We start from the raw sequence: 23,634 nt of genomic DNA, 5'->3' as shown, positions 1-23,634 counted from the left end.
TTTTTCCTCTTACTCAGTTTCAGGGAAAATCAAGTATCTGCCTTTCTGCAAATGCTCTACCTCTGAGCTATACCCCCAATATCTGCCACTCTTAACACCATAACTTCCTTCAGGTAACAATTTTATGTACACAATCTTTACTAATAAAGCATCCTAACATGAAGAAAGTAATACGTTTTTTTTCCCCCTCTGAGAAATAGAAAATTAATTTTAAGAGATTATACCATGTGTTCTTGTAGCTAATCTTTAAAATGCCTTTAATACTTACAGCTTGATTAGGTAGATTGTCAGTTTTAAGTTCTCTGTGATTGGAATACTGAATAAACACAGGCTGGCTTCGAAGGTGAGGAGTAACAGGAGTGTAGTAATTCACCATGGTAACAGCAGCTTCCTCAGAAGCCATTTCTAAGAAAGCCTGCAATAAACACAAGAAAGTAAAGTGAAAGCTCATATTTTTGAAAGACAGCTAAGAACTATAAAAAGATTTTTGCTTCAAAGTATACCACTGATGTTAAATTAAATGAAAACATATATGAAAAGTTGGGTTCAATAAAGGATTTGAGATTGGGAAACTGCCAGTTGAATAAATGATTCCATGTGGTTTTTGGTTTTCCTCTTTTTTCTTTTTCTTTTCTTTTTTTCTTTTTCTTCCAAAATCTAGAAATAATTACAAAGGCAAAAAATTTTAAAAAAAAAGGGGGGGGGGTGAGCATCAGCACTTCCAGGGGTTGGAATTTAATAGTTCTTTCTTAAATAAAAATTTCTCAAAGATGGGGCATAATGATTTGCTCTCTTTTACCTTTTAAATAAATAGCTGTTTATGATACACATAAGTTTATGATACAATAAAATCAGCATTCAGGTATAAAGGTTCAATTGTTCAAGTTAGGGAAATGGGATAATTTCTTTCCTACATTAAGTAAATATTGATTTGAATCATTCAAATGACTTTTTTTGAGATCTGTGTTAAAAAAATACAAAGACATCAAGCCCAAAATGAAGTTATGTGTACTAAACCCAGGTCATCAAACCAAGAGTTAATACCCAACAATTATAGTTTCAGCCTCTCCCAAGATTAAAATCTTAAACCAGTTCATCTGGAATTACTTGGTCAGCACTAGTGAGGTTATATGCCTGTCAGACCTCCATCATTCCCTAAAGGAAGATGACCTTGCCTCAAGCAATTCACTCCCCATAGTAACTTCCTTAAGGGTCCCACCCTATGCTGCCTTTCAGTCTTCATTTTGCACTATTCTTCACAGCTCCTTTCTATTGGCTGGATGGGATGCTGCCCAATTCATGAATCCCTGAATAAAGCCAATAAAAATCTTTAAAATTTACACAAATTCATCTTTTAACATCTGTAATCACTGTACAAATATTAGATTTTTGAAAAATAACATGGGGGCACCTGGGTGGCTCAGTAGGTTAAGAGTCTGACTTCAGCTCAGGTCATGATCTCGCAGTTGGTGGGTTGGAGCCCATGGAGTCCAGCGTCGGGCTCTGTGCTGACAGCTCACAGAGCCTGGGACTTGTCTTCGAATTCTGTGTCTCCCTCTCTCTCTGACCCTCCCCTGCTCATGCTGTCTCTCTCTCTCTCTCTCTCTCAAAAATAAATTAAAAAAACATTTAAAAAAATAACACAGCAAGAGCTGAGATCAGAAAAGGCTCCTTGGGATCTAAGTCTTCTTCTATATATGGCTTCTTCTAGCCGTCAGAACTGAAACTTCCGTGAAAGATTCTGCCACCCTACTGCAATGGTTGGTTACAAATGATCCCTCAGAACTACCTATAATGAACATCTCAAATTTAAAATGCAGGAGGAACTCCTGATCCAAATCTATGCAAATTTCTAATTCTATAATTCAATTCTTTTTGACTTCAACTGAGCAGGTAATTAGCAAGTGTACAGTAATGACTTCAAGTTATATATAAAACATTTACAATTTATCTATAAAAATACGTATTAACAAAATTTCCTGAACAGAGGAAATGGCAATATCTGTAAGTCAAATTATTTATTTGTTTATACATAGTAATCTTAGTGTTTCTATTTGGCAAATATTTCAGTAAAGGAATATTAACTTGACAAATGTTAAATGTGTATCAATCAAATGTCACAACCAAACCAATTAAATGCTTTAACAGAACTAACAATACTATGAAGTAGTGTTAGCCACATCACAAAGGATCAAATATCATTAATTAATTGATCCTCAATAAACAAATAAAATTCTATCTTCAGAAAATGCACTTTTAAAACCACTATCTGTATCAGTTATGTGCTTTGACTACTTTTTCTAAGAGGATAAAAATGATCAAGGTAACCAAAATGCGATACTATCTGATTTTTAATCACCTTTTCAACAAAGAATGTGTAAACTGTTTGCTAATAATATTCACTGTATAGAGGGAGAGAGAGAATCTTTCTGAAAACTCCTTCATAAATATAAAGAACTAAACTCAATGTCTAACGTTAATTACACAAAGAAAAAGCTAAACATCATCTTTGGAATACACAATTGTACTTACACAAAATTTTTCTTGAACATATCTAACCTAAAAATTCATACATAAAAATACTTTTTCCACGTGGAGCCCAATAAAGAAATTTAGGTTCTTCTGAAGTAGCGAAAGAAATCAATTTTCATAATAAGAGGTGGAAAAAAACCCCAAAGGTCACTGACCACAGAAAGGCTGGTGAAAATACTCCCCATGCTGCCCTCTACACCCCACCTCTATGCACCATTAGAAAGATTACAGCTACACGTAGTTCTAATGACTCACATCACACTCTCTTGCTAAAGTATATTACTAACAAAATATTTTCTAAACATGATTTACGATTGAAAGATAAGCAATTAACATAACAGCACTACAGATAAATAATAAACCCATAACCAATAGCAGAGACAAAAACAAATTGTGACGTTGCCTGCTGCCCCTCCCAACCATCTAACAGAACAATGTACAGGATACACTACATGAAACATGGTAACGTACATAATACATACATACGATACATCTCCAATGAACCATCAGAACTGGCTGTGTTGGCTCTCTTAAAACCACCCAAACCATATATTCTCAATAGTGGCAACTGAGTTAAACTAATGATACAGGCACATGCAAGATTTCTAGAAGATATAAGATAAATGTGTAAACCCAAAAGAGCAGAATACTAAAACATGTTACTTAGCCTCTCCAGATTTAAATAACCTCATCTGAATTAAAACAGGAACGTTAATTATTTACTAAAGGGCCAGAATCAGATGTCAGAATCTCTTTCATGTCCAAATACATACTAATCTATTTATAAATATATTTGTTTCTTAAACTTCCGAAGTGTAAGAACATAGGGACTTATCACAATAGTACGTACTAAGGCCTAAATCTGTTGTCTTCTTGCCAGCAATGTTCAGTTTAAAAGATTTTCAGGACAACCAAAAACTGGCAAAGAACTAAAGAATTCATCCTAATTGGGTCTAAGTTGGAACAAAAAAAGCAGGTGATTACGCAAATCAACATAACAAATATTATATTTTTGTCATGTTCACCACAAAAGCAAGTTTCCTTACTTATCTTAAGAAAACCTATTAACTTCTGAAATGAAGAATCTTTAACAGTCTCTTTTGAATTATAAAAGTTATATACTAATTCTACAACTAAAATATATTATACCTTTCTTTAAAAAAATTTTTTATACCTTATTTATTTTTGAGACAGAAAGAGACAGAGCACGAGTGGGGGAAGGGCAGAGAAAGAGGGAGACACAGAATCTGAAACAGGCTCCAGGCTCTGAGCTTTAAGCACAGAACCTGACATGGGGCTTGAACCCATGAACCGCAAGATCATGACCTGAGCCAAAGTCGGACACTTAACCGACTGAGCCACCCAGGCACCCCTACACATTTCTATGTAGATTTTGAAAAACATATTCTTTAACTGTAAATGAGGTATGATTTATATCCTTTCTCTCTGTCTTGGTTTTCTGAAAGTCATAGGGTATTTTCATAAACTATTTTGTAATTAAGAATATAACATTTTAAAAATAATAGTAATGAAAAATAAAAAACATAAAATTTCTTTGTTAAGGAAGAAAAGGACAAGTTATTGAATAAGAGATAATCCTACGTGCCATGTTAACATTTTTGTTTGTTGCTTCCTGTCATACATAAAAAAATTCTATTTAAAAAACTATGTAAGTAAAATGAAATTGAGAAAATACAGAAAAGTTCAAGAAAATAAAAGTCATCTTTAACACTCGTACCCAGAGATAATCACTGTGGTTCAATCTTTAAATATTACATACCTGGCTCTTTCCTTTCAACATCAAAAGATTAGTTACTTTGCCAAATGGTAGACCTAATGATATAACCTCTGCTTCGGTGACATCACTTGGAATTTTGCGAAGATGGAGAACACGGGAAGGCGAACAGGAAGGTCTATCTCCTTTAAATTTCTTGTTGTCATTCCCATTAGCTAAAAAAATATAAGATTTTTTAAAAATTACTGAAACTAAGTTAGGTTGACACACTACATTAACCCTATTGTCACATTTCATCTCCAATAGTTTTAGCTTTTGAAATTCAGGAAACTACAGGGCTGGTCAGAGAGAAGGACAGTGGGAAACAAAACCATCCACTTTCAATGAATGGGTGTTTTTGGTTTTTCATGGCAAGTATTAAATTTTCAAAGACTTGAAGTCTGATTTTGAACTTCAAGGAAAAGTACTAGATAAATAAATTACATATATAGAGGTATCAAATTCCTCTAAATAATCAACTATTGTGAATGGAGAATAATGTTTACAATGTCTTTAATATATTTTTAAAACATTCTGCTAATTTGTTCTAGGGCTAAATAAATATGAACAATTAACTTTTAGGAAAGACTATAAAATAAATTTTATATTTACTACATCCTGAGGAGATTTGGATTTGAGCTGTATCATGAAAATTATGTTTATTCCTTAGGCATTATGTATTTTTTACTAATCTATTTAAAAGTGCTTTTTAGAAGCTAAATTGTAGTTTCCTAAGATAATTTTATTTCTGATCATGTAACAGTAGGTCTTAACGTAAACATCTTATTAGAAATGCAAATTTTCAGCCCCACCTCAGGTTTACTAAATCAGAACCTAAGAGCTGGCACCCAGCAACCTGTATTTTAACAAGCCCTCCAGATGATTCTGATGAAATCTGAATTTTGAGAAGACAGCTGTACAAGAAAGAAATCCATTAGCCCAATTTACAGCTAAATTTTATTTAAATTGTTTTGTTTTAACATCGACAATAACTAGAACTGATAAGCCTGTAACGCATACTCAAATTTATGTACAAAAGATTCAGAAATGTCCCCCCCCAAAAAAATAGCACCATATAGGACTGAATGCAAATTATCTGAAAGCCCTAAGTTTCATTACAGTTTTTTTTTTTAATGTTAAACAGTACCATACTTAGCGCTCTTAGGAGGAAAATACAATCTTTCCGAATGCCTAAAATTGTCATTTTTCCAAACATTGATGGAACTTTGCAATTAGATGTCTATGGTTCTAAATAAGCAGATAACAGGAGGACCACATAAAAATTATATGGCAATATTGTGTACCCATATTTGTGGCATAGAACTCAACTTGCGTTCAAGTGAGTAGCTTGATTTAATACCCAAATCAGTAATCATTCCCAAATTCTCTGTTCATGAATGCAGGCAGCATCCTACCCAGACCCCAAACACTACCAACTCCTTCAGATCCTTCCTGGTCTGTGCCTGTACGTAACAAATGCCTAGCAAGCCTGCGGAAAATAGGCAGTCCAACATTCACTGCAAATTAATCTGGGAGACAAGAGATTTCTTCTCAATCATCCAGAAATACTGATTCCCCCCCCTCCAAAATGACTAATTACATTTTTCATGCCCATTCGTAATATCACCAAGTTCACCTATGATCATTTTCGCCTCTACTCTATCTCCCTCTAGCCTCAGTCCATCCTCCACCCCCAACTCAGATTCAACATCCTATAAACCACACTATCCTGCCCTAAACACCCTAACAGGCTTGCAACCACCTGAAATGAAATGTCCTTTAGTTTCTAGTTTTCTAGAAATATGTCCCTTAGTTTCTAGTTATACTGCCTCATTTGAGTACACAAATAAAAATATACTAAGTATTACTTTTAACAGATGAAGAGACAGAAATTCAGACACTAAATCACCATGTACAGAGCTAGCAAGTGAGAAAACAGTCATTCAAACTAAAGTTTAAAGGAAATTTTTTTTTTTTAGCACAAACATCTCAAGATGTCTTACCATTCCTACAAAAAAGCAAGCAAGTTGACATGGACATACATTTTCAAAATATGTGCAGATTTATGTGGATTGTAATAACTGTCATTAAGTTAGAACACTAAACATCATGTCAACAGCAGTGAAAGCTGGGGATGGAGGCTGCCCTTTGGCACCCCCCCCTTGCCTAGATGACAAGACAGCAATACTGCCATCTTGAGCTTTCTTAATCAGCACAAGGTGTTAAAGACTGGAAAAACCTAGAAGCAAGGGGATTTTGTCAGTTTACTCAGAATATTCCAAAACATATGAAGAACACTGAAAAGGCTTTTTTTTTTTTTTAAAGCTTATTTATTTTTGAGAGAGAGAGAGAGAGAGAGAGAGAGAGACAGCGAGCGTGCGTGCACAGGGGAGGACCAGAGAAAAGGGGAGAGAGAATCCCAAGCAGGGGCTGCGCTGTCAGCGCAGAGCCTCTTGTGGGGCCCAAACTCACAAACTGTGACACCATGACCTGAGCTGAAAGCAACAGTGCATGCTTAATGGACTGAGCTGCCCAGGCACCCTGAAGTGATTTACTTTCTAATTTTTCAATTTTTTGTCTTTATCTTATTTTGGGGGGGGGGGCAGAGAAAGAGAGAGACCCAGAATCTGAAGCAGGCTCTAGGAGCTGAGCTGTCAGCACAGAGCCTGACGCGGGGCTCGAACCCACAAACTGTGAGATCATGACCTGAGCCGAAGTCAGACACTTAACCGAATGAGCCACCCAGGTACCCCAGACAAGATCTTGACCTCAGCCGAAGTCAGACACATAACCAACTGAGACACCCAGGCACCCCTGGTAACAAAGTTTTATCAAGAAATACTAAATTATAAAAACCCACCATTTTAGATTGTTAATTGTTCTGAATTATAAAAGTGCCTGAGCAATGTTAAGAACATGGGCTATTAAATCAGACATCCTGTTCTAGGGAAGTTACTTAAAATAACTGAGCCTCAAATTATTTTCCAGTAAAATGAATGTAACAGGGTTATTTTGAAAAGTAAATTAGATAACATATTTAAATATAAGGTATAATGTCTAGCACATCATAATCAATAATATATCATGATTTTCTTAAGAAGGACTGTTTTATCTAGAGGTGATAGTCTCTACTTTTTTGGAATTGAAATGATGATTATAGGGGCGCCTGGGTGGCTCAGTCGGTTAAGCCTCCGACTTCAGCTCAGGTCAGATCTCACGTTCGTGGGTTCGAGCCCCGCGTCAGGCTCTGTGCTTACAGCTAGCTCAGAGCCTGGAGCCTGCTTCTGGTTCTGTGTCTCCATCTCTCTCTGACCCTCCCCCTCTCATGCTCTGTCTCTCTCTGTATCAAAAATAAATAAAACATTAAAAAATTAAAAATAAATAAATAAAATGATGATTATAGGTACAGTGATTTTTTTTTTCTCTCCTAAGTGCTTACTTTTGGACAATTTAAGATATTGTTCAAAATTAACTAACAATTTTATTATTCTATGAAACCTAAAAATCTAAGAATGACCCTAGAAAAGGTGATAGCCAAAGACTTGATAAATATAATAATCTGAAAATGGAAAATATATAAGCAATCATATGGCCATACTTTAATAAAGGTCAACAGGAAACAAGGAAATTCTAATGTATTAAATACATAATTTTGAAGAATTATTTTCTGTACAAGAAATACATTAGAGATGTTCCAAAAGTTTTATTATGAAAATCAGCATTCAAAATACTTAGTTTGTAAAAATCTCATATTTTACTGAATGATAGTGAAAATTACCGAATACTTGCTACACATTAGTCAGGTTTCAAAGAGAATAAGTAGAAGATTTTTATTTATTTTTAATGTTTATTTTTGAAAGAGAGAACACAAGAGCAGGGGAGGGGTAGAGAGAGGGGGAGAAGCGGAGGGGGAGGGGGAGAGAAAGAGGGAGGAGAGAAAGAGGGGAAGAGGGGTGGGAATGGGGGAGGAGAGGGAGAGAGGGAAAGGGAGAGAGAGAATCCAAAGCAGGCTCTGTCCATGATGTCATTGCAGAGCCTGATGCAGGGCTTGAACCCACAACTGTAAGATCCTGAGCAGAAGTCAGATTCCTAACCGACTAAGCCACCCAGTCACCTGGGAAGAAGCTTTTTAAAATTCATATAGTCCCGGGGCACCTGGGTGGCTCACCTGGTTAAGCGTCTGGCTTCGGCTCAGGTCATGATCTCACAGCTCGGTCATGATCTCACAGCTCGTGGGTTCAAGCCCCGCGTCAGGCTCTGTCCTGACAGCTAGCTCAGAGCCTGGAGCCTGTCTTCAGATTCTGTATCTCCCTCTCTCTCTGACCCTCTCCTGCTCGCTCTGTCCCTCTCTCTGTCTCTCAAAAATAAATTTTAAAAAACACATTAAAAAATTTAATAGCATAAAAAATAAAATAAAATTCATATATTCCCATCTCAAAACTGGAGAAATCCACCAGGAAAACTACCCTAGAAATATGAATCTTTTTAAAAATGCAACTTTATCAGGGTATACTTAATTAAAAAAAAATTTTTAATGTTTATTTTTGAGAGAGCACAGTGGGGGAGGACAGAGAGAGAGGGGGAGACACAGACTCAGAAGCAGGCTCCAGGCTCTGAGCTGTCAGCACAGTCCAACCCATGGACTATGAGATCATACCCTGAATAAGCTGAAGTCAGACGCTTAACCTGCTAAGCCACCCAGGCAACCCTGGGGTACATACACTTTAGATACAATAAAATCCACCTAACATTTTAAATGCAGAGTTTGACAACTTTTAGCAAATGTATATATCTGTATGACCACAAACACCAAGATACAGAACATTTCCATCATCCTCAAAAGTTGCCTGGTGTGCCTTCGTAGTCAGTCCTCCCTCTAAGACTCTCCCCTCCTCAAGCTATATACACCTATCATTTGACACTACCTCAGTGTCTTGATAACCATAGCTTTACAGCAATTCTTTTTACGTTTATTTTGAGAGAGAGAGAGAGAGAGAGAGAGCGAGCGAGCGAGCAAGAGAGAGAGAGTGCGCTCGCAAGTGCAGGAAGGGCAGAGGGAGTGGAGAGAAAGAGAATCCCAAGCAGGATCCACAATGTCAGTGCAGAGCCAATGCAGGGCTCGAACCCATAAACTGTGAGATCACAACTTGGGTCGAAGTCAGATGCTTAACCTGCTGAACCAAGCATACCAATAATTCTTTTTAAGTTTATCTTTTTTAGTAATCTCAACACCCAAAGTAGGACTTGAATTCACAGCCCCAAGACTGAACCACATACTGATCCAACGAAGCCAGCCAGGAGCCCCTTTATAGCAATTCTTGAAATCAGGTATTTAACTGGGGAGAATTCTGTCATAATAGTTTTGAGTCATCTAAAAGATACACATTATTATTTCTCTCTACATTTATTATGCCTTCTTTAATTTCCCTAACGTTTTCAGTGTAATGGTCTTGAACATACTGGCATGCTGACCCTATACGCTGCAACCTTGCTAAATTCTTTAGAATTTTCTGCAAAATAACAGTTTTATTGCTTACTTTCCAACATGTATGCCTTTTATTTCTTACTCTAGTTTTATTGAGCTAACTAGGACTTCTTGTACAAAGATGAATAGAAATAATGAGCCTGGACATACTTCCATTGCTGTGGATTTCAGAGGATAGGACTGTCTTATACCACTAAGTATAATGTTTGTGGTAGCTTCATACATTTAGTAGGGTAGACAGGTTCCTTCTATTCCTAGCTGGCAGAGGGTCTTGTTTATTATGAATAAAACCTGAAATTTTTAATGCCTCCTCAGGACATACTAAGATATGTTTTTCTCTTTATTCTATTAATAGAATATATTGCACAAATGTTATAAAGTTAAGCCACTCTGTATTCTTGGAATAAATCTGACTTGGTCTTGATATATGACCTCCTCTCCATATACATATATATGTACAATACACACACGAACACACATATGTAGCTGAATTTTATTTAATTAATGCCTTCTAAATATCGTTTTTGAGTCCATTTTCAAGAGGGATGTTATTCTGTAATTTTATTTTTCCTCTTATATCAAGTGTAATACTAACTCCAGAAAAACAAATTCAAGAGTGTTCTTTTTTTAAATTTCTTTTCATCTTATTTGTTTGAGAGTGAGAGCATGAGAGAATGGGGGAGAGGGGCAGAGGGGGAGAGAGAGGATCTTAAGCAGACTCCAAGCTTAGCACAGAGCCCAATGTGGGGCTCAGTCCCTTGACCCTAGGTTCATGATCTGGGCCGAAATCAGGAGGTACAAGCTCTACTGACAGAGCCACTCAGTCACCCCAAAAGCACTGTCTTCCATATTCTGAAGGAGTCTATGTAACATTGGTATGATTTCTTCCTTTAAAAAAAAAAAAGCCACTGGGTTGGGACTGGTGGCTCAGTCAGTTAAGCAACCAACTTTGGCTCAGGTTATGATCTCATGGTTTGTGAGCTGGAGCCCTGTATCAGGCTCTGTGCTGACAGCTCAGAGCCTGAAGCCTGCTTCGGATTCTGTGTCTCCCTCTCGCTCTGCCCCTCCCCTGCTCATGTACTGTCTCTCTCAAAAATAAATATAAACATTAAAACAATTTTTTAAAATGTTTTAATTATTGAGACAGAGAGAAACAGAGCACGAGCAGGGGAGGGTCGAGAGAGAGGGAGACACAGAATCCGAAGCAGGCTCCAGACTCTGAGCTATCAGCACAGAGCCCGACGCAGGGCTTGAACTCACGAACCATGAGATCATGACCTGAGCTGAAGTCGGACACTTAACCGACTGAGCCACCCAGGCGCCCCTAAAACAATTTTTAAGCTACTGGGTCTTAAATTGTTTTTAATGTTCATTTATTTATTTTGAGAGGGGGAGACAAATAGGCAAGGGACAGCACAGAGCCTGATGCAAAACTTGAACTTCATGAACCACAGATCATGACCTGAGCCAAAATCAAGAGTCAGACACCTACTGAGTCGCCTACGTGCCCTGGGTCTTAACTTTTTAATTATCAATTCGATTTTTAAAACAGGTATAGGGTTATTTGGGTTTTCTAGTCATTTGTATCAGTTATGATACTCTGTATTTTTCAAGGAATTTGTCCACTTCATCTACACTGAATGAATGCCTATCCATTCATTTTATTGGTTTAAAATTGTATTATTTATAGTATTTCCTTAACCTCTATCTTATAAGCCTGCTTAGGATACCATAACAAAATATAACATGGTCGCTTAACAATAGAAATTTACTTTCTCATACTTTGGGAGATTAGAAGTTCAAAATTAAGGTGCTAGCATGTCACTTTCGAATGAGGGCTCTTCCTGGCTTAAAGACAAGCTACCTTTTCAGTGTCCTCACACAGCAGGGGTGAAAGCAAGAGCAAGCTCCCTAATATCTCTTCTTAAAGGACACTAATATACCATTGTGAAGGCCCCATTTCCACATACCATCACAATGGGGGCAGGGTTTAAACAGATGAAGTATTCTTGATGTTGGTAATTTCTGTCTTCTCTCAGTTTTTGGTCTACTGAGAGGTTCATCAATTTTATTGACCCATAACAAAACAACTACTGGTTTCATTAATTTTTCTCTACTGTTTGTTTTCTATGTCCTGTATTTAATACTTTCCTCCTTTACTTACTTGGGGGTTTAACTTGCCTTTCTTATCCTATGCTTAGAAGCTTAGATGATTCATGTCACACTTTTTTCTTTTCTAATGTAAACAAAGCTGTATTTTTTCCTTCTAAGAACAGTTCTAGCTGAACGCTTCAAAGTTTAGTAAATTATGTTTTCATTTTAATTCATGTCAAACTATATTCTAATTTCCCTTGCGATTTATTTGATTCATGGATTAAACGTTAACTTTTAAATAAATAATTGGAAAAGTTTCCCCCTTATACTTGAAGATTATGCTTTTTTGGTTTCTAATATAATTTTAAACTTTCTTTTTTAAAAATTTTTATTTATTTTTGAGAGAGAAACAGAGTGAGAGTAGGGGAGGGGCAGAGAGAGAGCGAGCGAGAGAGAAAGAGAGAGAGAGACAGAGAGACAGAATTGGAAGCAGGCTCCAGGCTCTGAGTTGTAAGCAGAGTCTGATGCAGGGCTTGAACTCACAAACCCATGAGATCATGACCTGATCCAAAGTCAGAGGCTTAACTGACTGAGCCACTCAGGCACCCTGATCTCTAATATAATTTTAAAGAAAAAAACTAACTCAGCATAATTTTAATGCATTCATCTTTTCTGAGACTTGTTTTAGGATGCACATATAGCCTGTCCTGGTGATTATGTCATGTGAACTTCAAAAAATGTGTATTCTGATGGTGTTGTAGAAACCGTTCCACTGTCCACTAAAATAAGTAAGTTGTTAGTGGTGAAAACATCTATATTAGGGGAACTACCAACTTCTTCTTAAAGGGCTACATAAATATCTTAGACTTTGTGAGCCATACATCCTCTGCTGTATCTATTCACCTCTACAGTGTGGTAGCATGAAAGCAGTCACATGGACAGAAATAAAAGTGTGCCTGCATTCAAATAAAGTTTTATGAATGAACATCAAAATCAGTATCTCATATAAGCTTCATTTATCTCAGAACACTGTTCTTTTTTTAATTTTTTTTTCACAATTTAAAAATGTAAAAATCAGTCTTAGGTCACAGGAAACATAAACCCTTGTTCTGTGTCCTAATTGATTTTCTATTTACCATGCTATCAATTATTGAAACAGAGGTTTTGAGATCTCCAGCTATAATTTTGTTTAGTTCTATTAGCTTTTACTTTATATATCTTGAAGCTCTATAATTAAATATATATGTATATTTAAGATACATATATTTATCAAGAAATACAAATAAATACAATGGAATACAAAATGATAAATAATGAATAAAAATGAAAAAAAAAACAGTCCAAAGAAAGCCATGTAACAAAGGAAGAAAATAACAAAGAATAAATGGACAAATAGAAAAGAAATAGCAAGATGGTAGACTTAAAACCAACCATGTCAAATAACTATATTACGTGGAAATGGCATAAAGATTCCAAATAAAAAGGCAGAGTTTATCAGTCTAATAAAAGCTAGACTCAATTATGTGATATGAAGAAATTCATTTTTTAAAAATTTTAAAGTAATCTCTACACCCAATGTGGAGCTTGAACTCAAAACCATGTGATAAGAGTCACATGCTCTACTGATTGAACCAGCCAGCTGCCCTAGAAGAAGTGCATTTAAATATAAAATCTATGGGGCACCTGGGTGGCTCAGTCAGTTGAGCATCTGACTTCGGCTCAGGTCATGATCTCACAGTTTGTGTGTTCAAGCCCCATTGTCAGGCTCTCTGCTGACAGCTTGCTCAGAGCCTGCAGCCTGCAGCCTCCTTCTTTCTCTGTCCTTCCCCCACTCACGCTCTGTCTCTCCCTGTCTCTCAAAAATAAATAAATGTAAAAAAGTAAAAAAAAAAAAAAAAAGTTAAAAAAATAAATATAAAATCTCAGGATCAAAGTAAAAGGAATGGAAAAAGAAATATGTAAGCACTAATTGTAATGAAACTGGAATGGCTGTACTACTATCCGACAAAGTAGACTTTAGGAAAAGGAGTATTACCGGGATAGAAAGACATTTCATCGTAATAAAGGAATCAATTTATCAAGAAAAGATAATATGTCATGCATACAAAAACATATACCATATACATACAAAAGACAGATAATCTCTGTTCTTTAATTGGAATCTTTATATTTTGTTTACTTTTGTTTAAATGACTGCTCTGGGGCTAAATCATCAATATGTATCTTTAACTTCCCATAGTCTATCTTTATTATTTGTTTGTTTGTTTGACATTTATTATTATTGAGAGACAGAGAAAGACCACGAATGGGGTAGGAATAGAGAGAGGGGGAGACACAAAATCAGAGGCAGGCTCCAGGCTCTGAGCTAGCTGTCAGCACAGAGCCTGACACAGGGCCAGAGCCCCACGAACCATGAGATCATGACCGCTCCACTGACTGAGCCACCCAGGCATCCTAACATAGTCTACCTTTATATGGTAACACCTAGGTATAATGTAAGAACTTTTCAAAGTATATGTCTATGTGTGTTACTGTCATATTTTATTTTCACACATGCTATAATCCCCAAAATATATTACTTTTATCTTGCTTTAAATAGTCAATTATCTTTTTTTTCTTTTTGCATCATCTTTTTATACACTTAACTTATCTTACAGACCTTTCCACAGAAAGCATTCCAAACCTTTTTTCTCTTTCTTTTCCTTTTTTTTAAAATGGGGTAAAATCACATAAGAAAATTCACTACCTTAACCATTTTTAAAAATGTTTATTTATTTATTTATTTATTTATTTTAAAGTAATCTCTACACCCAACACGGGGTTCGAACTGACAATGAGATCAAGAGTCACATGCTCTACCGACTGAGTCTGCCGTTAACCATTTTTAAATGCAGAATCCAGTGGTGTTTAAATACATTCATAATGTTGTGCAACTATCACCACCATCCATTTCAATAACTCTGTTCATCATGGAAACTGAAATTCTATACTCATTAAACAGTAACTCCCTAATTTCCGTCTTCTTCCAGCCCCTGGCAACCACCATTCTACTTGCTGTCTCTAGAACTTTGAGTACTCCCATTTCCTTTTGTGCATATTCTACAGCTAATTTCTTTGTGATTACCATGGGGTTTACATTTAACATCCTCAAGTTATAATACTCTAATCTGATTTTATACCAACTTATCTTCACTAATATACAAAAGCTCTGCTCCTATACAATCTGTCCCCATCCCTTTCTGTTTTGATGCTACAATATTATATGCTTATACACTGTGTACCCCAAAACACAAACTAATTCTTTTAAATGTGTTAGTCTCCTAAGTTACGTGGAAAAACAAGTGGAGCTAAAAGTCACATGCTTTTTTAGATTAATAACTCCTTAAAAAAATGCAGTCTCTTGTGAAAGAGCTGTACTTTGAAAACTATAAAACACTGATAAAAGAAATGGAAGACAACACAAAGAAATGGAAAGAATGGATTGGAAGAATAAATACTGTTAAAATGTCTACACAACCCAAAGCAATTTACACATTTAATACAATCCCTATCAAAATAACAACAGTTTTCAGAGAACTACACAAACAAACCTAAAATCTGTATGGAATCACAAGACCCCGAACAGCCAAAGCAATCTTGAAGAAGCAAAAGCAAAGCTGGAGGCATCGTAATTCCAGACTTTAAGTTTACAAAGCTGTAGTAATGAACCATTATGGTACTGGCACAAAAAATCGACACACAGATCAATGGAACAGAAGAGAAAACCCAGGGGTCACCTGGGTGGCTCAGTTGGCTGAGCCTTTAACTCTTGATTTAGGCTCAGGTTATGATTCCAGGGTTGTGGGACTGGGCTCCCTACCAGGTTCCACGCTGAGCTTAGAGCCTGCTTAGGACTCTGACTCTCTCTCTCCCCATCCCTCTTAAAAGAAAAAAAAAAAGGAGAGAAAACCCAGAAATAATTTTTGACAAAGCAGGAAAGAATATCCAATGAGGGGAAAAAAAAAGTCTCTTCAACAAATGGTATTGAAAAACTGGATAGCAACATGAAAAAGAATGAAACTGGACTACTTTCTAAGAAGTCAAAATGGATTAAAGACGTCAGTGTGAGGCTTGAAACCATAAAAATCCAAGAAAAGAACAGGGACAGTAACTTGTTGGATACTGGCCTTAGCAACTTCTTTCTAGATGTCTATGAGGCATGGGAAACAAAAAGCAAAAATAAACTATTTGGACTACAACAAAATCAAGTTTCTGCAAAGTGAAGAAAACAATCAACAAAAGTATAAGGCAATTTACAGAATGGGAGAAGAGACTTGCAAAAAGCATATCCGACAAAGGGTTAGTATTCAAAACACATGAAGAACTTATAGGGCTCCTGGGTGGCTTAGTTAAGCATCTGACTTCAGCGCAGGTCATGATCTCAGAGTTCTTCAAGTCAAGCATCAGATTTTCTGCTGTCAGCACAGAGCCTGCTTTGGATGTCTATCTCCCTCTCTCTGCCTCTCTCCTGCTCATGTTGGCACTCTCTCTCTCTCTCTCAAAAATAAACAGTAATAATAAATAACTCACAAAACTCAACACTCAAAAATCCCACAAATAATCCAATTAAAAAATGGGTAGAAGAGGGGCAACTCTGTGGCTTAGTCAGTTAAGTGTCTGACTTCAGCTCAGGTCATGATCTCACGGTTCATGGGTTTGAGCCCCACGGCTCTGTGCTGATAGCTAACTCACAGCCTGGAGCCTGTCTTGGGATTCTGTATCTCCCTTTCTCTCTGACTCCCCTGCTCACGCTGTCTTCTCTCCCTCTCCCTCCCTCCCTCCCTCCCTCTCTCTCTCTCTCTCTCTCTCTCTCTCTCTCTCTCTCTCAAAAGTAAATAAAACATTAAAAAAAAAACAGAAGACATAAACAGACATTTTCCCAAAGAAAATGTCAAGATGGCTGACACATGAAAAGATGCTCATCATCACTTACCATCAGGGAAATGCATCAAAACGATTGTGAGATATCACTTCACATCTGTCAGAATGGCTAAAATCAATAACACAAGAACGAACAGATGTTGGTGAGGATGTGGAGGAAAACGAACTCTTATGCACCATCGGTGGGAATGCAAACTGGTGCAGTCACTGTGGAAAACAGTATGGAGTTTCCTCAAAAAAATAAAAATAGAACTACCTATGATCCCGCAATTGTACTAGTGAGCATTTACCAAAGGAATACAAAAACATTAATTCAAAGGGATACATGCACCCTTATGTTTATAGCAACACTAATTCAAAGGGATACATGTGCCCATAATGTTTACAGCAGCACTATTTACAACAGCGAAGATATAGTAGCAGCTTTGGTGTCCATCAATAAATAAATGGATAAAGAATATGTGGTATATAGGGGCACCAGGGTGGCTCAGTTGATTAAGCATCCAACTTCGGCTCAGGTCATGATCTCACAGCTTGTCTGTTCGAGCCCCACGTCAGGCTCTGTGCTGACAGCTCAGAGCCTGGAGCCTGCTTCGGATTCTGTGTGTGTCTCTCTCTCTGCCCCTCCCCGACTTGAGCTCTGTCTCACCCTCTCTGTCTCTCTCAAAATTAAACATTAAAAAAAAGAATATGTGGTGTATATATACATCTTCTGTATATATGTATATAGGTACATATATGTATACGTACATATACACACACACAAACTAAAACATTATTCAGCTATAAAAAAGAATAGAGTCTTACCATTTGCACTAACATGGATGGAGGCAGAGTACTGCGCTAAATGAAGTAAGTTCATTAGAGATTGACAAATAACCATACGATTTCACTCCTATGTGTAATTTAAGAAACAAAACAAAGAGCAAAGGAGAAAAAAGTGAGAGAAACCAAGAGACAGACTCTTAACTACAGAGAACATGCTTACCCGAGGGGCGAAGAGGGGGAAGGGGTTAAATAGGTGATGGGGATTAAAGAGTGCACTTGTGATAAGCACCGGATGATGCATGGAACTGCTGAATCACTATATTGTACACCTGAAACTAATATAACACTGTATGTTAACTAAGTGAAATCAAAATAAAACAAAAAAAAAGTTGTCACTTAAATAATGCAGAAAACAAAAGGTAGAGCTAAAATCATTATTTAAAAAACACTAGCTTTTTTTAGTCCCTTAAATACAGAGAACAAACTGAGGGCTGCTGGAAGGGTTATGGGTGTGGGGATGGGCTAAAAGGGTAAGGGACACTGAGGAGGGCACTTGTTGGGATGAGCACTGGGGGTTATACATACGGGATGAATCACTGGAATCTACTCCTGAAACCATTATTGCACTATATGCTAACTAACTTGGATGTAAATACACACATACATAAAATACCAGCTTTTATAACTGCCCTTGTATTTACTTTCATTAAGATTTTGTTTCTTTACATGGCTTTGAGTTACTGTCTAGTGACCTTTATTTCACACTAAAGGGCTTCTTTGAGTTTTTCTTGCAGGGCAGGTCTAATGATTATATACACCCTCAGCTTCTGTTTATCTGCAAACGTCTTAATTTCTTTCTCTTTTTTAAAGGATTTTATTTTTAAGTGATCTCTATACCCAATGTGGAGCTCAAACTCACAACTCCCAAGATCAAGAGTCGAACATTTCACCAACCAAGCCAACCAGGTGCCCTTCTCTTTTTTTCTTAATCTGTGACTGGCCCATTGAGCCAGGTATGTTATATGTAAATGATTGAATTTATTTTTAAATCCAATTTATTTAAACTAAAACTTAAAGATACTTTAAAAAAAATGTTTCAGTGCGCCTGGTCAGTTAGGCGACCAGCTTTGGCTCAGGTCATGATTTCACAGTTCATAGATTCAAGCCCCGCGTTGGGCTCTGTGCTGACAGCTCAGAGCCTGGAGCCTGCTTCAGATTCTGTGTCTCCCTCTCTTTCTGACCCTCCCCTCTTCTCTCTCTCTCTGTGTCTCTCAAAAATAAATAAAAAACATTAAAAAAAAAGTTTCCTTTTGAGACAGAGAGAGTGAGCACAAGTTGGGGGCGGGGCGGGGGAACAGGGAACAGAGGATCTGAAGCAGGCTTTGCCCTGACAGCAGTGAGACTGATGTGGGGCTTGAACTCATGAAATCACAAACTGTGAGATTATGACCTGAGCTAAAGTTGGATGCTTAACCAACTAAGCCACCCAGCACCCCAAAACACAAAGATACTTTTTAAGGCCAGTGTTGCCAAGTACAGGACTCTCAGTTGACAGTTTAATTCTTTTAGCACTTTGAATAGATTGGCTCACTGCTTCCTGGCCCCCAAGTTGCTGATGAGAAATGTGCTCATATTCTTACTGAGGATCCCCTATACATGATGAGTTGATTCTTTCTGCTTTCAAGATTCTTTTTAGAAAGTTGATTATGTGTCTCATGGTTGGGGGGGGAGGGGGAGAATGTCTCAAGTTCATCTTATTGGAGTTAAGCTTCTTGGATGTTTACACCCCTATTTTCCATCAAATTTATGGCTATGGTGACTCTGGAAATCAGATTCTTCCCCTTTCTCAGGGTCTTCCAGTTTTGGTTACTGTTTTTCTTTTTTGATTGCTGTAGGCTATTTCTCTGTACCAAGAATCAGCTTCAAGTGTAAACTTAAGGTCTTTTCTGGTTTCTTTTGAGCCTTTGCCTACGCATATACTACCACTTTCTAGTCTTCCCTGTAGATACAGTTGTTTTGTAATGTGTTAGTCTTTAATGCCTCACTCCCCAAAAAAGTAAAAGAGGAAAAATGAAGGGAGAAGCAAAGAGCACCAGCCCTCTGAATCCACTAGAAGTCACTGGGGGAGGCGGATATGTCTGCTTCCCTGCCCCCATCTTTCTTTATAGTACTTTAATTACATATACGGTTAGACCACCTGATTTTTGTTCTATAGGTTACTATTCATTTCTTCCTCAATCTTTTTTGATCTGTGTGCTTTAGTTTCTAATCTGTTTTTTTTTTTTTAAGGTTTTATTTTTAAGCAATCTCTACACCCAATGTGGAGCTCATACTCACAACCTCGAGATCTAGAGTTGTGTGCTCTATCAACCAGAAGGACCAGGCGCCCTTCTACACGTCTTTAAATTTACTGATCATTATGTAACTATGTAATGTGCTATTAATGCACTGCCATGTGTTTTTTGAGATATTTTTATCTTTAGAAATTATATTTGATTTTTTACAGGTTCCATTTTTTTTTCTGTATTTTGCTAATATTTTCCTTTAAATGCTTAAACGTATTTTTAATAACCGTTTCAAAGTCCAAATCTGCTATTTCATCCTCTCTGTCATTTTGTAGGTCTCCTGTTGACTGATTTTCTCCAGTTATGGGTCACAGTTTTGTGGTTCTTTCTATGTTTGGCAATTTTTGACTGAACAAGCAACACTGTGAGCACTAGAATTTGTTTTATAACTTTAACATGCCAGACTCTTTTCTGGAAAAAAGGTAATTTCAGATCAGGCAATTGTTTCGGAGTCTGACTGTAAGCTTTGTTAGCATGGGTTTAGAAAAGTAGCCTTTATGCTAGAGCTGGTGTACCATTAGCAGTACGGCATGTGGGGCTTACTATTTGGCAATAGATTCAAAGGGAGATTTCTGGAGTACTTTTCGCACAGAGCTCCCCTCCTCAGCCTTTCAAACCTGGATCTGTCTCTTCAACTCAGTGACTCTGCCATGTTTGCTTGGGCTGCCCTCCCACCTCCTGCAGCTTACATAAAGTCTAGAAAAATTGGTAGGGCGATAATAGGGCTTGCCTCATTTGTTACTGTGATCTGACATCCTAGTCCTGCATATAATAATATATTTGAAATAACAGCTGCTTTAAAAAAAAAAAAGTTAACTTGTTGCTCATGTAAATAGTCTAAATGTAGAAATTCCAAATCTGGAATGGTGACATACAAAGTTATCAGTGACTCAGGCTCTACTTGTCTTTCTTTTGGGGTGCAGCCCTCAACCTCATCCTCTAAAATGGAAGCCAGAACTCCCACAGGCAGTAGGATAAAACAGGAAAGAGTATACCCGTGTAGAAATGTTCCAGAAGTTACTTCAGTAACTTCCACTTATATCTCATTAGCCAGGACTTAAATCACATGACCACATCTACTATAAGAAAGACTGGAAAGACAGCAGGGAGACATTTACCCTGATGAAAATTAGGGTTTTTCACAAAGAAAACAAAACCCCTGGGTTACATAATAAAGCATCTCCGCCATAACTGCTAAGATTAAATTTAAAAGGAAAAGAACACATTTCATGAAGAAATGTGTAAAACATTTTCATAATTACCAAAGGACATAAGATAGGACCTACAAATATGAAACCACAGGTCAAGTTCCCAGATGGAATGGCACAATTTTATCACCATTTCAATTTTTGTATCTCGCAGTAAATCCATAAATTTGTAATTAATTTACTTGCAAAATTTCTTCTCCATGTGTAAAATAACAGGTGTTACTATGCTGACCCTATTAACAGAACTACGCCAACTGCTATATTTTATCAGTTTTATCATCATCTGCTAACACTGATATATCAATTACCCAATAACGGTTTAATGGTTGAATCATCTCAAGGGAATCAAAATAAAGCTTCTGGGAAGTCATTCTGTGAAAAATGAAATATCCAACATTAATGAAAATTGAGTTTTAAAAGTTCTACCTAGGGGCGCCTGGGTGGCTCAGTCAGTTAAGCCTCCGACTTCGGCTCAGGTCAGATCTCACGTTCGTGGGTTCGAGCCCCGCGTCAGGCTCTGTGCTGACAGCTAGCTCAGAGCCTGGAGCCTGCTTCCTGTTCTGTGTTTCCTTCTCTCTCTGACCCTCCCCCGCTCATGCTCTGTCTTTCTCTGTATCAAAAATAAATAAAAACATTAGAAAAAAATTTTTTTTTTAAAGTTCTACCTTAAAGATCAACATTTTTTGAGGCAGTAATACAATATATGTTTTGGTGCAACAGTGTCATGATAAAAACAGTTCTGACAGTCTCACGGGGCAGAGGTGTACATACAACTGGTCTGGTACATAAATAACTCCTTTACCAAATAAGCAATATTCTACTAATAGAAATTACAGTTGCCAAATTTTACAAATTATTTTTAAATCCACATTTAGATTAAATGAACAAAAATTTGTGGTAAGATTATACTGAATACAAAAACGATCCTTCAACACAACAGTACACATAGCTCTTTAACCCACCCATTATCAATGGGACTGAAAAATTTTTTCTATCTTTAGAAAACTACCTGGGACACTAGGTGGCTCAGTCAGCTGAGCCTCCAACTTCAGCTCTGGTCATGATCTCACAGTTGGTGCATTCAAGCCCCACATCAGTCTTGCTGCTGTCAGTGCAGAGCCTGCTTCAATTCCTCTGCCCCCCACCCCCTACCCTGTCATGCTCTCTCAAAAATTAAAATAAAAAAACCAAAAACTAAAAAACTACCTTACACAGGGATTAAACTCTTTTGTAAATAAGCCCTAAAGCATTCCTCTCCAAATTTGTTCAAAATCAATTAGAAATCTTTATTATAGTTAAGGAATGGAGCACCAAAATCTTGAAATTTTAGAGTTTTTTGAAGTTTGCAAATATCAGATCAAATATCATAAAAATATTTTTGTGTGAGTGACCTCAAAAAAAAAAGAAAAGATGAAATTTCCAGATGTCAACAGCCACGCCTCTCAGCAAAAGCAAACTAAAATTAGAAATTTCCCATAGAAAAAAAGAAAGAGGGGAGGGGAGGGGAAGATAGGAGAAGGAAGGGAAGGGGAGAGAAGAAATTTCCCATCTATCAGAAATATTAAAAAGGAAGCCTATCTCTGTTCAAGCATTCTGATGGGAAAATGTGAATATTTGGATTCTGAATTTTCTCTTCCTCTCTGGTTTAAGAATCTCCAAGGCAATAAATTAACATATACATTAGAAGATGTAGGGGCTGGAGATGCTTTAGAAAAATCTAGCAGAGCAAATCACAAAACGTCCTAGAGATTCACACAGAAGAAAAACCAATTCAGCTAAAAATTATTACTCACATAAGGAAAAACACTAGACTATAAGCGAATATTCAACAGAAGGATTAAACAGCACACTAGACAAAGCTGAACAGAGAATGAGTGAATCAGAAAACCATTTAAAGGAAATTATCCAAAATACAGGACCCTGAGGAGAAAGACAGGACAACAAATACAAGAGATTAAAACAAATACAGGACTAAATGAAATGGTCTTATACATGTCTAACTGGAGTTCCAGAAGGAGTTAATTCTTTTTTTAAGTTTATTTTTATTTATTTTAAGAGACAGAGAGCTGAAATCAACAGTTGGAGCCACCTAGGTGCCCTGAAAAAGAGGCAGTTCTGTGAAGAGCTGGGTCACTGGTAATCAGTATAAATGAAAGTCAGCCTCCAGCAATGGTCCTTAACACTAGCTGAACCTTAGATTATCACCTAAGAAGCTTTAAAAATATATGAAAACCAGTCCTAAACCTAAACCCCCTAGAGACTTTAGAACTGGTGTGAGGTAGGTCAAGTATCTGTGTTTCCCTCAAAGCTTTCCAAGCTATTTCATTGAGCATCCAGGTTTGAGAACCTGTGATCCATACCTACAAAGAGCTAGTTAAACCAATGAACAAAAATAAAAAGAAAATGTTAAAAATAACTAAGGGAAGTAATTTTACCTACAGAGTAAAAGTGCTCACAGACTTCTTAACAATAGAAGCTAAACGAATAATAGAACAGTACCTTCAAAGC

At 37.0% G+C, this 23,634-nt stretch overlaps 1 protein-coding gene across 5 annotated transcripts in view; it reads right to left on the bottom strand.

The window, feature by feature from the left end:
- Positions 1-23,634, bottom strand: part of PTBP3 (polypyrimidine tract binding protein 3) — a 115,353-nt gene that overhangs the window by 52,254 nt on the left and 39,465 nt on the right. For 3 of the 5 annotated variants that reach the window (XM_029919713.1, XM_029919715.1, XM_029919714.1), the window contains exons 3-4: positions 4,313-4,482; positions 269-415 (exon numbers count right to left, since the gene is read on the bottom strand). In XM_029919713.1, coding sequence (XP_029775573.1) covers positions 269-415; positions 4,313-4,482 — 317 coding nt within the window. The remainder of the gene's footprint in view (positions 1-268; positions 416-4,312; positions 4,483-23,634) is intronic. The other 2 variants (XM_029919717.1, XM_029919716.1) reach the window with 1 other exon arrangement.

The sequence above is a fragment of the Suricata suricatta genome, chromosome 13 (genome assembly GCF_006229205.1).
Source record: "Suricata suricatta isolate VVHF042 chromosome 13, meerkat_22Aug2017_6uvM2_HiC, whole genome shotgun sequence".
Classification (NCBI taxonomy): domain Eukaryota; kingdom Metazoa; phylum Chordata; class Mammalia; order Carnivora; family Herpestidae; genus Suricata; species Suricata suricatta.
Note: the sequence above shows the minus strand (reverse complement) of the source record. Positions and strands in the feature narration are given on the sequence as shown.